Source organism: Triturus cristatus, chromosome 10 (assembly GCF_964204655.1).
Source record: "Triturus cristatus chromosome 10, aTriCri1.1, whole genome shotgun sequence".
In the NCBI taxonomy this organism is placed as follows: Eukaryota; Metazoa; Chordata; class Amphibia; order Caudata; family Salamandridae; genus Triturus; species Triturus cristatus.
Genome location: NC_140593.1, coordinates 412,954,956 through 412,980,554, shown reverse-complemented (window position 1 = coordinate 412,980,554; position 25,599 = coordinate 412,954,956). Strand labels below are relative to the sequence as shown.

Sequence of the window (25,599 nt, the reverse complement as noted above, 5' to 3'; positions counted from 1 at the left end):
AAAATAGTACTCCTAACATAATACGAAATGCTATTATAAAAACCTTTGTGTGGAGGTTTTGCCTCCGCCACTCCTATCTTTTTCCAAGCAGAAATCTCCACCCCAATTGTCCTGTCCAGACACCTACATATATCTTTTAGTGGTAAATGTGGTAAAGACAGTGGGGAGTGGCTGGAAAATGGGGACTACTTATGAATAAAGGGGAGGGAATTCGGTAGGAGTAAGGAAGGGTGTAGATAGTGTCAGGGAGTGGTTAAGGGAGGTATGTGTCCCCACCCACAAAAGAGTAAGTCTATTGCTATTCACCAACTGCACCTCTATAGTTACTACAGCCAGAAACTGACCCCTAATAGCAATATATTACTCGTTTGGAGCTGAAGCAAGTCAGGACTTAGTACCGTCTCTTTGTGGCAGTAACTTACATTCATAAATTTGATTTCACATCCTTTTTCAAAGGGTGGAGACGTGTATGTGTACACTGTTGAGTAATTTACACTCAGATTCTGTGAATAGCCCAAAGTAGTAAATTTATTCAAAATTGTAAGAGTAAACTTGATTGTATAAATTACTCACAACTTTACGTTACCCATGTGAATAACCCTCTCAATAGCTAATTCCATGTGCCATGGAGATGGAAGCTGGGCAGATTACCAAACACAAAGTTCAGGTGGCGCCCAGTTGGTTTCCAACTGTGCTATATTTTGATCATCCTTGGTGTTTAACGAGGACTGTGAGGGTTTACTGATGCATATTATGTTGGTGCAATTGAATAAAAAGTTGTATGCAACTATATGTGGCCGAAGTAAATGAGAATACTTGAAAGAAATTCTAATATACTATTCAATGACAAGATTAGGTGACTCTTCTCATCTGTTCGGACTTATTTACACATATCCTCCTTAATCACTTTGGGGCCAATGATGTTGATCTGTTAATTGAGTCCTAAACTGTTGTGGTGGTGGAGTGCGGGTGGATCAGCTTATTTACTAAAAATGCCAACTTGGAGTTTGGTTAAAAGTATGTGCAGTTCCAGAAAATGCATAAGAGCGAATTTGAATGTCAGTTGCTGAGTTGACAAAATGTATTGTTAATTTTCTGTCATTATTTTTAATTTTAAAGGAAACCCGTTCTCTGCTATGGAAGTTATTTCATAACCCATGTTGATCTATTTCTTGATGGACATTGATATATTAATGATATAATCTCTGTATAGAACTGCTGTCTTGAACTCGAGACTGTAAAACCACAGCAACCAACTGATATAGCTACTATCAGAACCTGCAAGATAGCCACAAATTGAATAGTCGTTTTGCTGTGTGAGTGAGTAAAATATATCTAAATTGGGGGATAGCACCGCTTTCTAAGACCTGTCATTGTGAGATCTGTGTAACCTTTCATGTGTCTCTCCTGCACCTTCATGCTCAGTCACGCTATACACTTTTCAGTCTCCTGGGAAGGAGCTGGATGGGAAAATTAAATGAAGCAGAAATAAAGGAAAGTACTTTATTAACATTAAAACAGTCCGTGTTAAATTGCATATTCAGACTATTAATGCCTAATATATTTACTGCTTTCCGGCTAATTTTTTGGAGGCAATGTGCTAGAAATGTAGAATTTGACCCATATTCTCAAAATATTATTGGGCAGTGAATACATGCACCCCACAAATGCCACTTCGAAGGGTTAGACTTGCTCGACATCAAATTAATTTTGGAAGACCTCAGATGTGCCTTTTCAGAAATAGCTGTAAAGACTAGACTTTTTGAATAGTTCCTCATGCAAAGATATTGTCACTAGCAAGCACAAGGAAATGGACAACAATCTTCTTGAATGCCACGTTGTCGCAGCGTTATGGGTACAGCTGGTTTGCTGAGCCAAAATTGTTTGCAAAATAAGAATTGTTAATTTGCACGAATTATAACAGTTCAAATGGCTCGACCAGTCACCAACAGCGCTAAAGCATTCTTAAGTTTCAAACTATTGTATATTTTTGTGTAGCACGAGCAGAATTATACAGCTGGTATAATTTGTAGGCAATGTTTCAATGCAAGTGCAGTTTGTAGTATAGCTTGCACCCCATGCTGGTGCAAGAGTTAAATTTGCAAAAAATGGTGCAAACCTCTCCAACAACAGTTAGAGAGCACGTAATCTGGTCACAGAATAGAAAATTAAATGAAACAATGCTACAAGAGATACATTTTCCTCTCACTATTTCAGTTAAAACAATGTCCATTGAAGTCCTTTTCAAGAGAATGACATTAAAACACTATTTTCCAAGACCGAAAATGACAGAATTTCATAAATTGGCAGACAATTTCACAAATTGGCACACAGTCCTGCAAATGCATTACGCATTATCGCAAAACAGTAGCAAAATTTGGATGTAGTGGATATTTTTCTAAGAACCTTTTCGTTCACTAAGTTATTAATTTTTTCTTCAGAAAGTTTTCTCTCCTTCAACGGTACTGTAACTGGCCATGTTGTTCTGATTGCCTTTTCAGAAGACACTGCATGACACTAATACCTTCCACATGGACCCATAAACAACACCGTATCGCTTGCCTCTAAAGTCAAAGGCGTACACATCTCTCCTACCTCTACTCTGTGCAAAGCCATCCATGTTGCTACCATATGTGTTGTTTGTAAGGGTGTCCAATGTGGAGAAGAATTAGTTCTCTGGACACCCCGCAAAGAGGGCAACCACACCATGAGACATGTTTTGTTGTGTTACATATACACAGCAGTTTTAAAAACAAGGTGAACTGGGCCCCTCTTAGAAGGACAATCAGCATATTAATAATAGAAATTAAGGTTCAGCATAACTTTCTTGATCTCACAGAGGAATATAGTGTAATAATAATTGTATTCTATAGCCCTTACTACCCCCATGAGGCATTGAAGAGCTCTGCAGCAAGCAGCTTGGAACTATAGAACCCAAGGCTAGAGGTAAATAGGTAGTAGATTAGTAATATGTGCTTACTTTACATTTTTAAAAAACTTAGAAATTCACTGGACAAAAAAAAAAGTCAAAGTAACCTTATAGTGAGGTGAAAATGGTCGTTTAAACGTAACATTTTAACCTTTAAAAAACCTCTGAAATTCAACAGTTATAATTATTTCACATAACTATAACTCGTGCCCGCCGCTCACATAGTGGTTGTCAATGATGTCAGTTCAGCTGTCATCAGTAAAGTTATAAATGATGTCAGAGAATATGTCATGAGTGTTGAAATATGTGAGGTCCTAAGCAGTGCATGGCGAGGGCTCGAATTAGAGTTACTTGAAATAACTAAAACTGTCAAAATTCAGTGTTATTTATTAAAAATTGATAAGTTAAACTGACGTTTTCACCTAACTTTAAGGTAAGCTGGGAATATGAGATAGGGTACTAGTCTAGAGCATAGATTCCAGTACTGGATATTTTTTGTGATTTTCTTCTTGATGAAAAGTGGTCTGTTGCCATTTATTGCTTTGTGGGTGATTCAAAGCAGCTTGAAAAAATGTCTTCTGGTAACTGGCAATTTGAGGAGTGCCTTCAAGGCAGGGGAGATACTAGTTTGTGTACACGTAGGAGTCGTATGTCAGCAGTGTTATGAATTTTCCTTGATATTGTCATGGTTGATAAAGGTGAGCCTGGATCTAGACCATTAGCGTAATCTAGCTTAGAAAGTACAAGATAGATTGTTGCTTGGACTTTGTGGGCGAGTGCTAGGTGAGGGAAGATGATTTTCAGCATATTCATGGTAGAAAGGTTGATATGGATAGCTTAAAAATTTAGGCATTTATTGACAGGTTTAAGTCCATGGTAATTCAATTTGGTGGGGGTCCTAGATCTCCACCAATGGTCAACGGCCCAACGTCAATCGAAGATTTTCTAGTTTGCAATATGCTTGCGGCTTTTCAGTTTAAGAAGGTCCTGCATAGGTATAGCAGGTGAACTCAAAAGCACTGATTAGTTTTACTAAAGATTTCATCCAAACCTTGAGAGACTCCTGCTTTTAAGCGCAAGGGTTTTGATGAGCAAGGAGGAGTACGGATCACATTTGTTCTATTGCATAAGTCAGGTGAGATCCAAATGAGAGCGAAACTCTCTATGCCCATTTCATAGAGTCCTAGGATTAATGTGCAATAATCGACTGTGTTGAAGGCAACATAAAGGTCAAAGAGAAGTAGTACAGAATCCCCATTCTGGTCTACTGTGCTTTTAAGGTAATCCCAAATGGAGATTAGGGCAGAGTCGGTGCCTCTGCCTAGATGGAATCCTGTTTGGAGGTCAGAAAGTGTGGAGTTTAACTTCAATGAGCATTGCCTTCTGGATGAAGGCTGTTCTTTCAATGAGTTTGCCTAGGAATGGTCTGTAACCATTTGGCCTGTAATTGATGGGGTCTTGAGGGTCCAGGTTTTTTTTTTTTTTTAAATAATGTGTGCATGTGTGCTTTTTTAGTTTTCTTGAAAAACTCTTCCTGTTAATGAATTGCTGACCAGTGTTCTGACTAGGATGGCTACTAAATTTGATAGAAAATGTTTTTGAAGATTTGTAGACGACAAGGGCCATTAGGCAACCCTGTGGGCCTGCTAGCTACGACAAGATTCAGAAATGTGTTTTTGATAGTTCTCTGAAAGAGAGAACAGGTTGTGTTTGCTGAAAGCAGGCCTGTGCAGTTTTTTTCCCTGCTAATCATGGATCTAACATTTCTGCTTCAGTTGTGTAATGAGTTTCCAGTTTGCCATTAAAGTGAATGGGTTCCTTCTGTGCATTTTAGATTGTGAAGTTCTGTGCGTATTTTGAAAAAAATCTTTATTGGGGCATTTGAGTTGTGGATTGGTCTTGAGTTGTAGCAGTTTTAGCTTTTTGGATGGATAACCTATGCATTCTGTTATGTCTGTTCAGGCGTATTTTGTTTTCAGGATTGTTTGTTTTGAGCCAGGTCTGTTGAAGCTTTGTGAATTGTTGTTTTATCTTTCGTTTTTAAATCTGAATTTATACAAGGGGCTTTTTTCTTTTATGTTTTGATGTTTTTTGTGGGATTAAGATATCAAAAGCTGGAACCATCCATAGGTTTTTTGTACTGGGTTTATTGTGTCCAGATCCTTTTTTGGAAATAAGTTGTGTTTTTAGGTCCTACAAATTCTGCTTGTTCCAAGGTCAATACACAGTTGCAGGTAAGCTGTGTTTTGTTGAGGTGAGTTGTGGTGTCTTTTGTCAGAAGGCAGTCAGGTAGTGGTCCGAGCACATGACCGAAGTAATTCTTTGGAATGCGACAAAATCTGAATAGCTGGAAAGGATATCTAAAGTGTTTATCGCAATTTGTGTGGGTCTGGGAATGATCTGTTGTAGGTTGAATATGTTTAGGCATGTAAAGATTGTTATGGAATGGGGCATATTAGGTTTGGCAGATCATATGTTAAGGTCAGCAAGGATACACAGGTTTGTTATTTCCTTAAATATGATGGCCAAGCTGCTTCCTCTTTTGCCTATGCAAGTTTGAATAACAGTTTTATAGTCTGGTGGGACCGCTTTATTCAATACTGTTGCCATGTCCTTCCCAAGCCATAATTCAGTCTGAAGAATAAGTCAGGTTCTGATTCTGTCAATAGGTCGAGGATGTAGTACTTGTTTTTCGGCACAGAATAGGCATTTATTAGTAGGCAGTTTAAAGGAGCTGTTTGGGAGGTGAAGCGGTTTTGTGCTGCAAGAGACTACGTGTTTTCCTTGGAGTTTGCAAGTCTTGTGCTATTAATAATTGTGTTACCTCTGATAGGACTGAAATTGAGTCGTTTTGGGACGCCTTTATCTTAGTTTAACAGGCTTAGACTGCATTTTGTAGTCTCTGTGTTTAGGTAGTTAAGAGACTTCTTGGAACTGAAGGTATGGCCTGTGGAGTTGTCTTTGAATAGTAGCATTGCTCTGTGGTAGAAATTAGGAATCGAGATCATGAAGCGTAATATGGAGTGGCTTTGTTTTGCATGTGCTGAAAGTGCATGTGTTACGAGTGAGAGATGGTGGTGGAGCATGGGCGTCTTTATGACTCTTAATTCGGAAATTAATGATAGAAGGGTGACTGAGGTATGTTACATATTTGTGGACTGAGTGGTTGGTGTCTTTGTTGCTTGAAAATGGGTAGAGATGGATGAGAATTTGAGTTATCTGTGTTTTGTTATAAATTTCATAGTGGATGCATGTTGGTGTTGTTGGATTGGGAGTTTATGAATGTCAGAGATGTTTTACAGAGCGAGTTGTGTGAGTGTTGCAGTTTCTTTTCGTGGGGTAGTATTGTCTGATATTGGTTTTGTGAGTTGAAGGAGGGGTTATAGGGGTGGGTGTTAAAGGAAAGTATCTGGGGTGTGTGAGAGTGGATAGACAGGGTTAGGATGGTTTGTGTTAGGCTTTATACAGTAGAGGTAGGCTAATTGATGGAAAAGACTGTTGCAGGAGTGTTGTCATGGGATTCGGTTGGCAAGAAGAGGAGGGTTGTGTAGGGTGAGGGAATGATAGGGTGATGAGTAGAGGGTTGAGAGGGCAGGCAATCTGGAGGTGGTAAAGGGTAGTGGAAAGATATAGGGGGGAAAGGGTGAAGGTGTGCTAGATTGAGGAGAGTTTGGATATGTGCAGTGTGGTGTAGTGGCATATTGGGGTTAAGTGTTTTGGATTGAGGATTAGCACAGATTTGCGGTGTGTATAAAAGTTAAGGGACTCTTGCGTGTATGTAGAGAAAGAAGAGTATCTAGGAGTGCTTTGTAGAGGTGTATAGTTGTTGGTGGGCAAGAGTTGATTAAAGTGACCTTGCTTGCTGGGAGTGGGAGGTGGGAGTTTTGTAAGACATTGTGTGCATGTTAGTTGTTGTGGATGTTTTCTGGTTAATTTGTGTAGTTAGAAAAATGGGCAGCAGTTACGTTCCTAGGCCCTACCAGGCCCAAACACGGAAGGCACTCTTGTCCTCTTTGCCTTTTAACTTGATGCCAGGTATAACACGCCCTTGGAATAGGGTTAATATAGGCTGGTGGTAAGGTGATGTGACCCTTACTCAGGCGTTAAGGCTCAACTGCAGTACATGGACAAACTGCAGCTTCTTAATCCAGGGACAGCTGTTGCAGGTAAAAGCGGTGGAGCGGGGAAGAGGGAGAGTCGACATACGATGAGGGAAAGTAAAATACAAAAAAGAAAACCACTTACCTTGCGTTCGCTGCCTCGTCGAGTCGACGTTGTGGCGAGTGCAAGGTACGTGGTCTTCTTATTTTTCTATTTTACTTTCCATCGTTGTCATATGTCGACTCTCCCCACCCCAGCACTCTTACCTGCACTGGCCGTCCCTGTGAAAATCACCAATAAACCTCATCCAGAATCCCCGTATGACTTCAGCAACTTTTTCATTTCAGTTTTGGGCTTATTGGAAAACCTATGTTTGCTTCCATGGGTTATTGATCCCAGAATGCACTGCTCATTATTCATAGAGACCTGACATCCACTAGGCAATACTTAAAATGGGAGTGGTCCTGTTTTTTTCAGCACTGGGATCTTTCTTCCAGGACTTGTCAGAGTTGGGAATTTCACACACCTGTGAAGAGTCTTATGCAGCTCAGTCATGTGACTCTGCCCTGTACTAGTGCATGCCTGGAACTGTTTATAAGCTGCCATTGTCTGAAGCTCTTGGTTCGTGCACTGAAGTTAGTTCCTCTGTGCACTAGATCTCTTGTTGCCTGTTTTCCCTGACTATTTCATGCCTTGCTTATTTCAGACAGAGCTGGTGTGCTGTTCCTGTGCAACATTTCTCCCAACCCTGCATTGCCTTTGTGTTACTCCTTTTCTGCCTTTTTCCTGCAGGTAGGTGCCGGCCCAGGGCTGCTCCATTCTAACAGGTCCTAGTTTGTTTATTCTATTCCTGCCTTTAATTCCCTTTTCTTATTCCTTTTCTTTGCCATAGCTTCTGCATTTTCTCCCAGTCTCCTAGGTTCTGTTCCTTGCTTATGTGCCCTTTCTCAATGTTTCTTTTGCAGTCTTTAGTCTCCTTGCAATTAAACCCTCTTGTTTGAAACAGCTCCTAGAATCCATGTTGTTGTCCTGCCCAGTTTGTTCTATGTTTTTTTCCTTGAATGCCCTGTTCCAAATTATTTGCTTCAGATTTTAGGTTCTTTTCTAGTACTTTCTCTCTGTACTCGTGTCTGGTAGTTGTGCTATTTTGTCCTCACCTGTGAATAAGTGTATTCATTTTGTACTGGGGCTGCCTCCCAGTTTACAGGAGGCAATTCCTCTCCTGTCCTTTGTCCTGGGTTACATGTAGTCTTAAATGCCTTAACTGTGACAGTGTGACATTACTATTTCCTTAGGAATAGGCACTGTGTCTCCTGCTGGACCCATGAGGGCTTGTCTTGTGTATTAAACTACAATTCTTGTTTATGCCCTAGGGTCCAGATATTGAATCACTTCTGTTGCCTCCTTTCTATGAGGTTTGCAGTGTGACTGTCTGTAAGAGTATTCTGCACAGAGATATTTGCGTTCCCTGTAGCTGTGGGAAGTAGCTCTGAGACTTACCTGTGTATGAATCTAGTGGTAACCAAGTGTGTTTGTCCATTATTTGTTCCGTTATCTGTTGGTTAATATTAGGCTTGCCTTTTCTGCTCTATTCTGTTCCTGTGCTTTACCCTGTTTGTATATGCTCATTCCTGGTGTATTTCTTTGCCTGCGACTTGAGGGCTGTCCAGCACATTGGCAAAGCCAATAGGTCACAATAGCGAGACCAACTGACTTTGCCAATGCTTGTTTAGTACTGTTAATGTTCAGGCATTATTTTAAATTTTAGAGGCAACCCATTTTCTACTATAGAAGTTATTTTATAACTCATGTTAATTCACTTCATGAAATATGTTGATATATTCATGATATTGCTCAATATAACTGCTGCCTGGAACCTGAGACTGTAAGACCACAGTAGTTCAACTGACATAGCTGCTATGTGAACCTGCAACACAACCATTTTTGAAAACATTTTTGGGGGAGTTTTATATAGTGTGAACTTGACCCGAAGCTATCAGAGCGCTTTACATGAGCACCAGTTGCGTTACAGACGGACACATTCATTTTGTTAGGCACGGGGAGATTAAGTAATTTGCCCAGAAAGAATCCCAAGATGTTGAGTGTCCCTGTCGAGACTCGTACCCGGTTCCCCAGCTTCGAGGCTGACCGCTCTAGCCGTTAGGCCACTTCCTCTCCCTGAACAGTTGTTTTGCTGTCTGAGTGTACAAGATAATGGACGGAGCGCTGAACTTTTCAGACACTTACCCCCAATCACAGATCTGGGTTGAATCCATCATCCTTCTTTAGCTCACTTTGCCACCCCAGTTCAGACCCAGCCATATGCAAATCAGTCTTGACCCTGTTACTTATGGGAACAGTCCAGCCCGAACAACGAAGCCAGGTCTTCCCATGGACCGGAAACAAGGATCCTGGGACAGGTTTCAGGGTAACACCCCTCATCAGCCAGACTAGCTTGAATCCAGTTGCAAAGTGAGCAAGGGACTCACGTCTGGGCATACCCTGCCAACTTAGGGTGAGCAAAGCAAACACAAGGAGATGATTGACGCAGCACTGAAACTTTTCAGACACTCACCCCCAGTCACAGATCTGGGTTCAATCCATCTTCGTTATTTAGCTCACTCTGCCACCCCAGTTCAGACCCACCCATATGCTAATCAGTCTTGACCCTGTTCCTTATAAGAACAGTCCAGCCCGAACTGCCAAGCCAGGTCTTCCTTGGCCTGAAACAAGCATCCTGGGATCGGTAAAGTGGGGCGAACACTACTTTCTAAGACCTGTCATTGTGAGAACAGTGTAACATTTCATTGCTCTCTCCTGCCTCTTCAAACTCATCAGTCACATTGTACAATGTTTTACCTCGTGGGAAATAGCTAGATGGGAAAAGTAAAGGAAGTGGAAGGCAGAAATGAAAGAAAGTACTTTTTACATACTGACAGTCCATGTTAAATTGCATATTCAGATTATTTGAAATGCCTATAATACTTACTACTGCTTTCATGCTAATTTTTGGAGGAAATGTGCTGGAAATGTAATATTTGATCACATATTTTCAAAATATTATTGGGGAATGAACACAGTCACACCACAAATGCTACTTCAGAAGCTTAGACTTGCTCGACCTGAAATAAGTTTTGGAAGGTTTCACAAGTGCTTTTTCAGAAACAGCTGTAAACCCTAAAGACTTTTTAACTAGTTCCACATGAAAAGACACTGACTTTAGAAAGTACCGGATGAAGGCCAATACTCTTCTTGAAGGCCACGCTGTCACAGAGTTATGGATGGTGCTGGTTTGCTGTGCCATGAATGTATGCAAAATAAGTATTGTTAATCTACACGAATTACGACAATTCAAAAGGCTAGGGTGTACAAAGTTTGGTTAAACCGTTTCCACGACCAGTCAACAACACCAACAACATCACTTAAAAGATGGTATATTTTTGCGAACCAGGGGCAGAATTGTGTAGATTGTACAGCTAGCTGCTGGGCTATTTTCAATGCAGCTTTGCAGCACACTTAGCAACAATGATGCTGAACATGCCCAATACTAGTTACAGTGTATATAATCCTGTCCTAGAATTGAAAATAAATGGAGTAATGTTATAACTGAGGTACATTGTTCTCTCACTATTTCAGTTAAATCAGTTATCATTGAGATACTTCTTTCGAAAACCAATATAACTGGATATAGCTAACTGGATTTCAGTTCTGTAAATGTTACTCCAAACATTACTCATTAGTACAAAACAGCTGGTAATATTTAGAGGTGGTGGACTTTTTTCTAAGAAACTTATCGTCCAGTAGATTAACAGTTTTTCTCTTGTCAGAGCGTCTTTTCTTCTTCAAGATAAGGAGCCTGAATATTGAATACAGAATATTGTGGTACACTAATATTGAGGACAATATATCGAAAGATACGTATGTATAGATTTTCTATACTTAACACCACATCTGTGTACTTTGACAAATATATATATATTTAAATATATATATGTATGTCAAAGTACACCGATGTGGTGTTAAGTATAGAACATCTATACATACTTACATTTGGATATATTGTCCTCAATATTAGTTTTTTTTTTTCTTTTCTTTTTTTTTTATTTGTAAACAGGCTGGCAAGAAAAGCATACATTAATACATGCATTTGTGGGCATATAAAAAAGAAAAAAAATATTTCATGAATTATGGCATTCTTTCAACACAGGACTGAGATACAGAGCTATGAGGACGGGGAAGGAATAAAAAAAAAAAAATTAAAAAAAAAAAGGGGGGGGGGGGGATGGAAAATGATTAGCAGTGCTAAACAGATGACAGGAGCCACATCATTCCATAAAAGTTCCCCAATTCTTTTCATGTTTGCTCAACGAACGTATCCCTCTTAAATTTGCTTATGCTAGCTCCATCGAGTGAATCTCTATTACCAATGCCCACCAATCCCATACCGTAGGTGGATCAGAACAGGTCCAGGCTCTGGCCAAGGTTAATTTAGCACAGGACATAAGGATTGAGGCCAGGGCAGCCTGTGAGAAGGAAATGGGATAGATATCTAACAAAACAGAGGCAGCAGTGAATGATGGTAGCTGAATAAGCTTGACTTTTAGGACCTTCTGGATGTCCCCCCAAAAGGCCTCAAGAGTAGGACAGGAGAACAGCATATGTACCAGGTCAGCGGCCTCAGCAGAGCATTTAGGGCATTTTGTTCGATCGCTATAAGAATTATTAGAAGACCATTTAGAAATTATTTCGGGCGTATAGTATAGCATACAACTCGTTCTGAACTGTTGGAGCCTTAAACTAGATGATCGGACCTGCTTATTAATATTTGACAGGGAACACTATCTCTCTCAAAGTGATATTTGAGGCTAATAAACTACCCCACTTATCAGCCAATTTAGAACAATCGTTTGATTTAAAACTAGTTAGGAGGCTGTAGGTGTCACTTATTACTGATATATTTTTTACAGAGTATAAGCAGGTCCATATATCGTTATCTGAGACCTCCAGAAGTTGTTTTTTGTTGATCAAATAATCGTGCATCTGTAAATGTTTGTACCTCATAGTTTCAGGAAGATCATATAACAATTTAAGAGTGTTAAAGTCTAAGAACCCATGTGTGCCATATAGATCCCCTAAGACACTAATACCCATCCTAGACCAGCTGTGAGCGATGTTGTCATTAAAAATTCCCGGGAGACCCGGGTTGCCCCACAGCGGCAATTTTGAATGGAAAAAAGTAGTTTTGCAGTGGATTAATATGTTGCCCCAGATCTTTATTAAGTCTCTAGCAGTCTTAAATTTGACTCTTTTAAAGTAGTTAGGATCGTTAGCTCGTAGCAAAAACATGTTTGAGTCGTGTTTTAACATAAAGGTGTGAAAGAAAAGTGCTCCTCCTCTGTTTAGTAAAGAACAAATACGCAAAACAAAAGCAGACCAAAAATACAACTTAAAATCAGGAAAGTTAAGCCCTCCCGTGTTCGTATTATTTTTCAGAAGATTCAGCGACCTTCTCGCTTTTTTATAGCCCCAAATAAATCTGCTGAATGCACCATCTAGTTGTTTAAAAAACATAATATTTAAAGCCAATGGAATGGAACGAAATAGGTACACAAATTTAGGCAATATCATCATCTTTATCAGATTAATTCTTCCAACTAAATTCAGGGGTAATCTATGCCATTTTTTTAGTAGTAAAATAGTGGATTTAGTTAAGTTGTTGTAATTTATGTTATTAATTTCCTGAATTTTGGCCGTTAATTTAACGCCTAAATATGTAGCACTTTTGCAGATCTCGGGGACCACCAAGGCTGGGGTATAGTTAGCAATAACCTTAGTCTTTTGTAAGTTGAGTTTATACCCAGAAACGTTCCCAAATTTACCGGCTTCGGAGACAATGCCTTGTAGTGCCTCCACAATATCTTGTGAGTAGACCGCGATGTCATCAGCATATGCTGTTATTTTTAGCTCTTGCGAGCCGGACCTAAAGGGTACGATTTGGGTTTGGGACTGAAGAGCGGACAAGAAAGGTTCCAATGAAAGGGCAAATAAAAGGGGTGATAAAGGGCATCCCTGACGTGTGCCGCGAAGTATTGAGAAATCTGGAGAGGTCAGGCCCCCATAACAGGTACAGGCCGTTGGATTATCATACAGAGCCTGTATCCCCCGCAAAAATTGCCCCCCAAACCCCATTTTAGACAGGACACACCAGAGATATTCCCACCCCACTCGGTCAAAAGCCTTCTCAGCATCTAATAAGATCATGCCGAGTGGGGTGGACTCCATCTCTGCTACGTCAAATGCCGTAATAGCCATATTTACATGTATTGTAGTGTCTCTTCCTATTATGAACCCGTGTGGCTGTGGGTTAATGATTTTAGGCAAAATAGGAGACAATCTTAATGCCAGATGTCAGTGTTTATCAGGGATATGGGTCGGTATGACCCTCTCTCCTCCTTTGGTTTGTCTTTCTTTAAAAAAAAGATTATTTTCGCCCTGTTCCATGATTTGGGTGCTTTTCCATTGAGCCCAACAGATTGCAGTACCTTCAGGAACAGAGATTCCAATTCAGCTAAACACACTTTATATATCCCCAAGGGTATTGAGTCCTCCCCCGCCGCTTTCCCTGCGGGTAGTAGGGATATAGCCTGATGTAATTCTGCCAGTGTTATATTGTCAGACAATGAGTCCGTTCCTGATATGACCTGCTGGTTGATTATGTATTTATCCACATAATCCCGAATTGTGTATGGGTTAGGAATGTTTTCTGGAGTATATAATTTTCTATAATAGTCAGCAAATTGTTCTACTATGTCTAGGGGCTGGTTATAGATTTTATTGTCGTCCCCCCGGATACTTGTAATCAGAGTGCGAGCTCTGTCCTCAGCGACTTTATAGGCCAGAATTTTACCAATTTTATCCCCACCCTCATATTGTGCTATTTTAAATTTATGGATGCTAGTACTACTCTTCTGAATGAACTTTGTTTTAACTTCGTTTTTTAAAAGTCCAAGTTTAAGGCCTATTTCTGTGGTCATTGGTGAGTTTAATCGGAGTGCAGAAGCCAGCAATTCTTCTTGAGTAATTATTTTAGATGTAAGCAAAGCATTGCATTTTCTGCGTTCCAAATTTTGTCTGATCGTATAGGCCTGAGTGAAACCCCTAATACTTGCTTTGCAGGCGTCCCATACCATGCTGCATGCAGCTGAATCCATATTAATATCTATGAATTCTATAAGGTGCAGTTTAAGTTGCGTCAAGTACTGTAAGTCTGAAATCAAGTGTCTAGGAAAAGAGAATGGTCTGGGCAAGGTCCTGGTATGTGATGTAGTAATTATAAGCATTATTGCGTTGTGATCCGAAGAGATTCGGGGGCATAAGACCATAGTGCTAATCTTTAATAAGTTATCGCTTATTAATGCCATATCCAGTCTTGAGCACATTTTATGGGGTGCTGAATAGTATGTATAGCCCGGTGATCTCGGATACAAGTATCGCCAAGCGTCTTTAATGTTATGGATGCGACATAGGTCAAAAATAGATGACCTAGTTTTGCGCATCCTTTGAAAACTACCGGACCTAGTTGTATCTATTTTATAGTCCATTATACAATTGAAGTCCCCCATGATGATAAGTTCTCCCTCCCAATCCAGGAGTTTGATATTCAACTGATCGAAAATAATCGGTTTGTCTGTGTTAGAGCCGTAGACCACACAAAGGACATATTTATGGTTCTCAAAACGAATCTGAGCAATCGCCCACCTGCCATCCTTATCACAGAGGGTCTGTAAAGTTTCAGTCCTGAAGCGTTTATCCTTAAGAATAGCCACTCCTCTGATGGAGTGCCCAAGGCTCGAACAGATCACAATATCATAACCCAATTGGTTAAGTAATTTCTTATCCTTCCCGGCAATATGTGTCTCAGAGAGGAGAGCAATATGGGGATTGTGTAATTTTAGTTCTTCTGTAATCAAGGATCTCTTGTTTCTACTGTTCAGCCCCGCTACGTTCCAGGCTAAGCACTTTATTTCATACATTTGTAGAAAATAAGAACCTTAAACCCAGCTCCAGATACCCGGATACATTTCCTGCTACTTGTACATAAAAGCAAAATCCTCAATATTAGTGTTGTCCTTTGACAAATTATATATATATATATATATATATATATATATATATATATATATATATATATATATATATATATATATATATATATGTCAAAGTACACAGATGTGGTGTTATTTATAGAAAATCTATACATACTTACTTTTCGATATATTGTCCTCAATATTAGTGTACCACAAAATATATACATTGTCAAGGTACATAGATGTGAAGTTAAGAATTGTAAAGCTATGCTTCCCATATGCACTTAACCTTTCAATATGTTGTCCCTCTATATTTTTCCTATGATATTAGTGTCCCACAATATTCCTGTACTCAATATTCCAAAGTGCAATCCTGTGTTAACGTAAGCAGCCATGTTGTTCTGATTGCCTTTTCAGAAGAAACTGCATGACACTAATACCTTCCACATGGACCCATAGACAACACTGTATATCCCTCCCCAAAGTCCAAAGCATACACAGCTCTCCCACCCACCTCCACTCAGTGCAAAGCTATCCATGTTGCCACCATATGTGGCGTTTGCAAAGGCAGTCGAATATGCAGAACACTTGGTTCTCTTGACACCCATCAAAGAGCACAAACACACCATGAGACAAGTTTTCTTGAGTTACACATACACAGTAGTTTAGAAATAAGGGTGAATCAGGCCCTCTTAGACAGTCAATCAGCATGCTGCAAATGGAAAATTAGGTGAAGCGCAACTTGCTTGTGCTCACAGAGGAACACATGAATTCATTGTTGGCTTCAGCATGAAAAGAAATGATACATTTTCAGAAAAGGCCTGTTCCATATATATGCCTACAGATGTTTCATGCTCCAACCCTGTGCAGTGATGTAATCTTTGCAATTCTGTCGGCCATATATCAAAATGCCATGCTCTAATTTCGTTTAAACCCACTACTGCTTTCTATTTATCCAGCATAGACATCCTTTCTCCATGGGTCTCTGTAGTGATGCAAGATGCAGTTTAGATGAAAAGAGGACCTAAGTCGCATACATACCACATGATATTTTTAAACTTGCAGGGGCAGCTTACCTGTGTCAGGAGGTCCATTTCCCCCAGTAGGTTGCTGAACATTTCATCGATGTCATCACATGCATGATCCATCTGATGATAAAAAGAACGCATCAATTAAAAAAAAAATATATAATATGGTTTGCGTAAAATAATGACAAGTCCAATGCAGTAGATGTATTTAAGTCCCTTTGCAGTCGCCATCCCTGCGATTCAAAGGATTTGCAACCACAAAATGCATTTTTACAATGTATAAAGCCACTTATGAATTGGAAAAGTCTATCCTATCATACAAGTGCTCTTCCGACTGAGGATGGCGCTTAAAAGGGTGCCCACCACCTATTGCTGTTTGGAAGGGTATGTATCAATTGTTTCTAAGCACAATTGTGGCCAGACACCGTTAAACAGTAGCCGACCACCAAGTTTGTGTGGTAACTGATGCGCAAATGCTAAGCTGTCTCTACTCCCCATAATGACTTCCCAAATGGGAAGGAAACAATTGGGAAAGCAAATGCATGGAAAGAGGTCTGCTGTCCCTTGCATGCCTCCATTCTTGCATCCACAGACCTGTGCAATTAATATATTCATTAGGCAGGTTTTTCCCTCCTGCGAATGAGAATGCAATTTGAGATTCAACCTCTTAGTACATAAGACGCGTCTCAAACTGCACATCAATCATTTGCAAAAAGTATTAATACATCAGGTCCTTCCTTTCTAAGAAGCAGAGGGGAATATTTTGAGCAGCTAGATAAATGGTAAACATACCCATTTCTCTCATAAAATATGTATTAAATTGTAAAAAAAAAAGGTTTATTTGGTTCTTGTATGGAGTTTACACAGTACTGCATTCCCCTCACAGGCGGTTTCATGATGATATCCCCTTTTAAGTATGTAAAAGCAGTGGCGGCTGTTGACACGGATAATTGGTGGGGCAAGGACATCAATTATTTTGTCCAACTGACAGGCACTTTAAGAAACCAGCAATGCCTTTAAGATCAATGTCAAAGCCCTCAATCATGGCTCGTTATAAACAGTGTTTTTAATGGACCACGACTGAAAGCTCTGGCATTGAGGCTGAAGGCAGTGCGAGTTTCTCACAGTGGTAGTCAGTGGGTCATAAACTTAAAAAATAAATAAAATATGTACTTCCCATTGCAATACACTGGCACACCTCTGCCGGTCCTTGTGCTTCAAGTCCGTCGGAGCACATGGCCTGAACCAATTCCCCTAACCAATGCAGATGCTGCTCTAATGTTGTTGATAATGTTAAGCAGCATGAGAGAAGAGGCAGGAATGGTTGGAGTGGGCTGGCTCAATGCTCACTCAGGCACTCTGGGCCTGTGCCTGCTCTCCCCATACCTAAGACAGCTCGGGTTGGAGAGGTTTAAAGTGCACCCGTCAGGCTGGCTGTTGCAAGGCAGCCACCTAAAGTGACATGTGTACTCTAAACTGCAGTGAGGACCACTTCTCTCCTGCTGCCAGTCAGCAGCAGTGGCCCCGCCGTCAAATACGGATGGGAGCAGAGAAAAATAAAATGGTAATAAACAGCCATGCAAATGATAACTCACATGCCAAAGGCAATGGTCATGTCCTCATCCTTAATGTGACAGATGCAATTATAAATATTGAGAATATTCCTCCAGGTCCATATCATATACTATGAAAGCAATGACTATGAATGTTGCCCTATTTCTGTTAAGAGTATGTGTTAAATTTTTAAATATATTGTGTTTTATGTGTTTTTACCTATTGGCATAAATATTGTGTGGGCAGCCATGCAGAGCCTGACATCCTTTTTTCATTATTGTTTATTATTTTTTTGGGGGTGTAAATTTTTATCCAAGTTGTGACCAGCCATTCAGAGAGTCTGTGGAACCGGCGTTGAGTTTGTAGACCCTAAATAGATGATAGGATGAACCTCTCCCTCATCCAATCAGGGCTGAAAATTTTTCAAAATTAGTTTGAGACCATCCACAGAGTAACCTTCCAGATATCTTTAACTTTTTAACCCTTTCAAGTTCACTCCAAAATGATAATTAAATACAAATTTCTCGAAATCCAGTGAAGAGACTTACGCCAAGCCAGAAAAAGCAGCTCTTTGCGTAAAGTCCTCCTTCATGCAAAGTTTGGTGTAATCCTGTTCAGTTTTTTTTTTCTGTAGTGGAGAGTCAAGATCACTCTGGGAATTCAAATGGGGATTAAAATGAGAAAAGTCACTTTTTGACCGTCCCCTTATTTTTAACCCCTCCCCTTTGACAGATGTGTGTAAAACTTGCTTGCCGTATTGAAACCCAAATTACATGAACCTTAAAAAAAAAATGTTGAGCATATTCGACAAAGAGCCATAAGTTATAAGAAAGAAAGAAAATGCCTTATCAATGGAAACTCTGACCTGACCATAACTTCTCAGTTGCTAATGCCAACTTTGTGTGTTTAGGAACAGAAACTGAATTTTGTTACTTAAAGCACATCTTGCAGAAACCCTGTGCTCAGCAGATTGATGAAAGGGATTTCTCTCCTAGGGCCGTATTACGAGTACTGCACACTTTCCTTGTTTGCACCACAACACACCCTTCAAAAGGTGCGCCGGATACAAACAAGGAAAGTGCGTTGTATTAGAATGAATGCACTGGCTTCAGGGCAGCTGAGAACTCGTGCTTCCTCCAGGGAAGCGCATTCAGGTGAAATATGGAGCAGCTGTTTAAAAGCTGCACCGTGTTTCATTGTGCAGACAGCAACCGCCAGCACTTTTCTGGGGTTTTAGAGATCCCCTTGCAGGCGGGTGCAGTGAATGACTGCACCTGCCAGCAGGAGGATGTCTGAGGGGTCCATGGGACCCTGTTTCTCCGCCCTAGAGGGATGCCTTTAGGAAGCGCACTGAAAATGCACCACCTTCTTGTGGCACACTTACAGTGCACCTCTTAAAGACATGTTTGCCTCTGGGCCAACTTCAGTAATAAGGTGCGGGATCAGAGGCAAAGTGATTACATCATTTGCATGGGGCCCTTCCCCATGCAAATGAGAGAGCGGCGTCTCATGATAATGGCGCAACATGTGCACCAGCGCTATCTGTATTACAGAAAGAGATGCACAAGCGTCTGTGGCCCCTTCTTTAATACCATTGTGCCCTGGGGGTGCTCAAAGGGGGTCCACACCCCCGTTGAGACCCCGGGGCACTATGTATAATTCGGGCCATGGTGTGTTACTGTCTGGTTTTCAAGTTAGCAAATATATAAATGTGGACAAATGAAATGGATGGATGCACTCATTCTCATCAGCAGTAAGTTAACAGAAATTGTACTACAACTATAATGTAAGTTTAACCCCAGGTTAGCAAGATTATACAACCTAAAGTACCTAGCGTAGTCAAAAGAACCATGATAACTATCACTGAACAAACGATTCTTGAATACTCATTCAAGGCCACCTTAACTATGATCAAATCTCTACATCTTTATAATTGTGATTATTGCAACAGTCTTCCCAATTATACTTTTATATTAGCGGACAAAGTCAACACCTTTGCAATAGGCACACTGTCTCAAAAGCACAGAAGTATTCTGATCACCAACTCTCACCATCTAGCAGAATGATTCTCAGCCGTCATGAACACTTATATTGTACTATAAGCTCTGATACTCAACATCTAGCCAGTTGTATGTCAGAACAGTATTAGAAAAAATATTGTTTAAAAGAAATGTGGTGCCCTAAATACTGTTTATAAAAATATCATCCCATCAGATATAGCTTTATCTTCAATATCATCCCATTGGGTGTAGATTTAACTTACCATCAGGCAATATTTTTGTAAACAATATTATGACACAATAAATCTGTCAGATGATACTTTGGTTACGATATTCTGAAATCATAACCTTCTCACCATTCTCAGCCCTTCACCTGCTCCATCCTGCTTCGGAATCTTCGTCCTTGTGGCCCCAATGCACTGGAATGATACGCTCCTTGACTTGAGAGCACCCCCATCCAAGCATTCAGGAAGTCTTACAAGCCTCTCCTCTTAGGCCTGGAGTACGTATTACAAAGTCTGATATTCAGCCCAGTACCCTCTGTAACATTCAACAACCTGATCCTCATGAACCCCACGACCTGAATATTAATGGTATTTATGTTTGTACAACTCTACCACTTATCACTTCTACTTTCTTTACCACTATTCTAATGGCTTAGGTAACTAAGCTTACCTTATTCCTATATGCCACTTTTAATATTATACATCAATACTCATAGCGATGTTCAGTCCATACAAATTCATAAAAATGTGAAATACAACTACATCTATATGCAAATATGAACTGTTGTTAATCATTGTGGAAATCCAAGAAAGAATTATGTTGCATCAACATATGTACCTGCTTAACTTTCTGAAAAACAAATCTTAGTTTACACAGTCTGTTTCTTCCCTCAGGCATATATTCCTCCTACAAATCAAATCTATCATACCTGGTCTTAATGTTAACTGATGAACTTAAACAATTTATATTTATACAGAGACGTTCATCTCAGAATCTCTTTGCTGTATGTATGTATATATATGATATTGCTAAGGGCTAAGCTAGCCAAAAGACAGCAGAGTGCTGTACATGGTCAAAGGCAAGCATAAAGTCAAGAGCAATAGGAGAGGAAGCCGAGTTGTGGACGGTTAATGCATTGTGATGTAGTGTTCTTTAAAGAGGTGAGTCATTAACTATTTCCTTAACTGGAGTATCCTGAAGGATATGGGGATGCTGTTCCAGATCCTGGGAGCATACATGGAAAAAGACTGCAGGCTTTTTAGTCTACAGTCTGATAGTGTCCTGGCTGTGGGTGTGCCAAGACCCACCAGAGATGGTGAACTTGACTGCAAGATAAGCAGGGGTGCTAGTTGTGATGGCTTGGTAAATGTTGCAGCTAGTTGTGAAAATGGTGTGGGCTGGTAGAGGAGCCAACTGAGTTCCATCAGAATGGGGGTGATATGATCCTATAACTTCAGGCCCTGGATAAGACATGCTGCAGTGTGAGGGATGCATCTAACAGGAGCCACTGTGGAGCCTGGGAGGTCATCGAGTAGGGCATTACCACCATCCAGATGCAAGAGTGCAAGGGCTTGAACAGCAGTTCTGAAGCCACGTTCTCGCAAAAATAGTTTGACTGTCTTTAGAAGAGAGAGCTGGCACCAGGCAGTCTTAATTTTTTGGTAATGTGCCCCTCGAGGGAGAGGTTGATGTCCAGGGTGAATCCAAGTGAATGGTCAGTTGGTAAGAGTTCGGGTTCAAAACCATCAACTTTCATGTAATTGAGCCTGGTTTGTACTGTATCTTGTTTGCTGTTCTTAGAACATAATAAAAATGTTGTCTTGATTGGGTTGGCAGAGGAAATAGACTCTGCTCACTCCTTCTGGGTGAGTGGAAGATTTTGGGAGGCGGTACCTCTAAATGGGTGATAAGATCCCTATATCCCAGTTAAACCGATAAGACATGTTCCCTTTGGTTCTGCTATTATAGATTACGATTGTATCATATGCATCATTTGATACAATCATATGCATGATTTGATATCACAACTAAATATAATGGAGACACAGTACAGCAATAATGCCTTTCCGTAATCTTTGTGGGAAATATCCCTGGAAAAACCATAGACTGGTCACTGGAAACGGGTTCTGGTCTTGTTGATATGAAAAACAAAAATGGGAGAATTCAGTGAAACCTTTGTATTATTACCTTATTTAATGAACCGGTTGCCTCATTTCACACGGTTCTCCAAGATGCAACCACTGATGAGCCCATCAGTACAACCACAATGTTTTATTTGGTTACGGTATATAACCATAAAAGTATACATATGTGCAAAAAAACACCAATGTTAAAATACAAAGTTAAAACATGGACGAAACATAGATGTCAAGTGTTTAAAACCTTTTAAGTGCCGCACCAAGCATGTCAATTTCAAGATGATATACACAGAACCTAATATAAAATCGGATAATGTAACAGAAGTGGATTAGAGTTTGTCATATGTGTAAGAAGCGAACAAACAAAAACCTCAAGGGTACGCCATTTGAGTCCAACTAATTAAGAAAGTCAAAACATTCCTGTTTAGATCCCTAGGGATAGCACGGGGTGCTTTAAAATGAGAAAATATTTGCAAATATTAACCGCAGCAGTTAAGAGTCTGGCCACCAAGTATAAAACAAGTGGCATTGACAATACCATAAAATAAGTTGACATACACCCATGTTGCTTAAATGAACCATCCTTTACTAGAGGAGTAAGGAAAGCGGTGCCACTGCTATGTATAAAATGTGCAAGAAAGCATAAAGTGCATTAAGTGCTGAAAAGGAGAATTATTGCACTTTCAAAAAGTGCCAAATACTGCGGGAACTCTACCTAACGGATATATTCATTATAGCCTTTGTTTCTAATCATTAAAAAAACTATCAAAGAGTAACAATGTAAAATGCAAATGCTCATGTGCATTTATATGAATACTATAGGTTAAAAAGTAATAAAACAGTGTTGCAGACCTGTTGACAAGAAATTTAAACAATTAAGAAATTTAAGATATCCCCAAAAATCTTTCTTCCCAGTTGATTTTCCTTGTCGCCAAAAACCATATGGCTGTCAGTAATTTACAAATAGAAAAGACAACTGGTCCACTCATGTCTGTGATACATATTCTGAGTGCAGTGGTCTGTCATTGAGGCCCAGCATTCTACATATTGGTACTATCCAACGTTTCTGTTGCTTTTTGTATGCCACACAAATAAAATAAAGCATGTTCGATGGACTCAATGGCCTCACATCCCATGGGGCACTTAGTTGATGTACCTGACCCCTTCTTCAAGTGCAGCTGAAGGGAGCTAGCGGTAGTGTGCCCACCCTAAGCTTGATAAAAGTGTTTGTGCAAACAGATTTGGGACCATGTCTAAGTAAGGTTCCAACACAAAACCCCATTTAAAAAATAGAAAGTAAGTGGTCAGGGTGCCCGAAGTGGTCTTAATAATTTTTTCTCCCAGGACATAAGCTCAATAGGCCATTTTGAATTTTCCAATGGCATCACCCGATATGCCATTGGGGTTTGACTAGATGTCCCCGAGGCCCAGCTTGAATAGCCATGACTTTATGTAGGCACACCAAGGGATCCTATCTGCATTTCCTCTAGGAAACACTGGAGCCACTCCTTATAGGGCTCTAGTTCTCTTGTCACCCAGACCCTTAACCAGTACTGGATTGGTCTTGATGCTGCAGTATCCAAGATAAATCTCAAATTTAGATCCATACGGATAGGTAATGTGGGGATGCTCTGAGGAATTTTTAACAGTGATTTCAAAAAGTTATTCTCTGCTGTTCCCAGCGTCTCCAAATTGCAGTGACCCCAGATATCTGCTCTGTATAGAGCTGCCCCACACGCCTATTAGTACATATGAATTACTTATGAGTGAATTAGTTAAACACCTAAAAAACAAAGATCAAAACAGTTCTTGAAATGGAAGGCCAATAAGGGATAAGATAGAAATACAGCTATCCATAGATATAAATAACCTACACCACAGTTCCTATAATTTTTGTCTGCTCTCAGAAAGGCAATAAAATTCCTCAAGGATAAATGGAAAATACATCATACATCAAAAGCTCTCTTAAGCTCTTTACAACTCTATGGGGCGTGTGAATTTTAATCATTTAATACAAACCTACAAAATTAAAATCCCTTCCACTATAAACTATGCTGTAGAACCTATACAAATCGCAAATTGGTAATTCCTTAATGCTTATGATGGGAAGAGTTGCAATAAACTTTGCAGTGTAAACTCTGTTATCCCAGTGAATTTACTTAGACTTGCATTTGGATCATTTAGTTTACTATGCGGATTTTTGTGTGTTAAACACCAAAATCCCCATTTTATTCTCCAATAAATTGTATTAGGTGCTATTTATTGCATCAGATAAATAATGAACCCCCAGGGTATCGGTATTGACTTGACTTGTAATCAAGCCCCTAGAGTATTTTAACTGTAATATAGATGTTCTTAGATTATGGACCCCTTGGCATCTTAGATTATGGCTCTGAATTTAGACTTCACAGTTAGTTATTTTCTCTATGTAGGAAACTGCTCTCCACTGAAAATATCCAACAGCATATGCACTGATATTCCATTTGGTCAGGTACAACCTTATCCTTTCTTTCAAACCTACCATAATGTCACACGTTTCAATATAATTTTTCGCACATGGAATTTACCTCTTAATATGATGAGATAGAGATGTAACCCTTCTAATTCTTCCCTCTGTAATCTTTGTCAAATAGGAATGCAAAATTTGTTCCATGTGCTGCATCTGTGCCCAGCATTAAGAGAGACAATAATTAATTCCAATGATAAATGACTATAATATGGATACACACCTAGCTCTGATTCAATTACTTAGGCATCAGCTTAAAGGTACGAGGGAGATAGCGGATGTACTAGAAGAAGCATCAGTTTTTCACATACATGTTCAGTCTGAGATCCTGGTGGGGAGGGACAGTGAAAGGAACTTTCATCATTGAAACACTGTCACCTAAAGGTGCCATATGTTGTGAGATTACAGTATATAACCATTATACACAGCTTTCAGGAACTTTTGCTGTGAATAATGCTTTCCCATCAAAATCATATACAATAGATTAATACATCGTATTGCAATATTTACACTGTGCTTCATACCCATAATTAAGATGAAGCTCCTTTCTGGATGGCTAGCTTGCTACACCCTAGGTGAGTATGTCGTTTAAGGTGTGTTGTCCTTGGATGTGTGCCCTATGGGCAGCCTATTGGTGTCATGCGTGAGGGACAGGGAAGTGCTCTTAACTTGTTTTGGAATGCAGTGCTTAGTGGTGTGATAGACGTAAGGGTGTGAGAGACAGACACACAGATTCATGGTTGTATTAGACTGCTTCTATGAATGGCTTAGCAGGGCCCTGTTTGTTTCCGAATTTTGTTTTCCAGAGAATTTTTCTACTGACTGCAGCAGAAGAGTGTTCGCGTGAGGTATTGTGGTGGTGGGTGAAGGCTAAAGAGGAGGTAGAGTGGCTGGAGATCTGCTTAGTTGCGTTATGGTCGACCTACAGTAAGGCAGAGAATATTTTGGTTCGGGACCTGCAGAGATGGACTATGTTAGAGCCTACCTGTTCTCCAGCTATGTTTGTCAGATCTTTGCATGGAGTAGTCCCTGCTTAATTGGTACTGAGAGCCTAGATAAAGTACTGTCATAATAATGTCAAGTGGAAAATGCATGTCTTATAGGATGTGAGATTGTGTTGGATCAATATGTTCGAACCTTTTTTAGTAGCAGACTGGGCAAAGAACATACTGCGGCAGAAGATTGTAGGTGTTATGGTACAAGGCGAAACAAGAGAGCACAGTGGTTGTGTTTCCAGTTCCAGTGGGAGG

General features: G+C 40.0%; 1 protein-coding gene across 1 annotated transcript in view; it reads right to left on the bottom strand.

Annotated features, from left to right (window-relative positions):
* APBB1IP (amyloid beta precursor protein binding family B member 1 interacting protein) overlaps nucleotides 1-25,599 on the bottom strand; it is a 788,839-nt gene that overhangs the window by 512,699 nt on the left and 250,541 nt on the right. Inside the window, exon 3 of the mRNA XM_085631699.1 lies at nucleotides 16,194-16,265. Within this exon, the coding sequence (XP_085487825.1) occupies nucleotides 16,194-16,265 (72 nt within the window). The remainder of the gene's footprint in view (nucleotides 1-16,193; nucleotides 16,266-25,599) is intronic.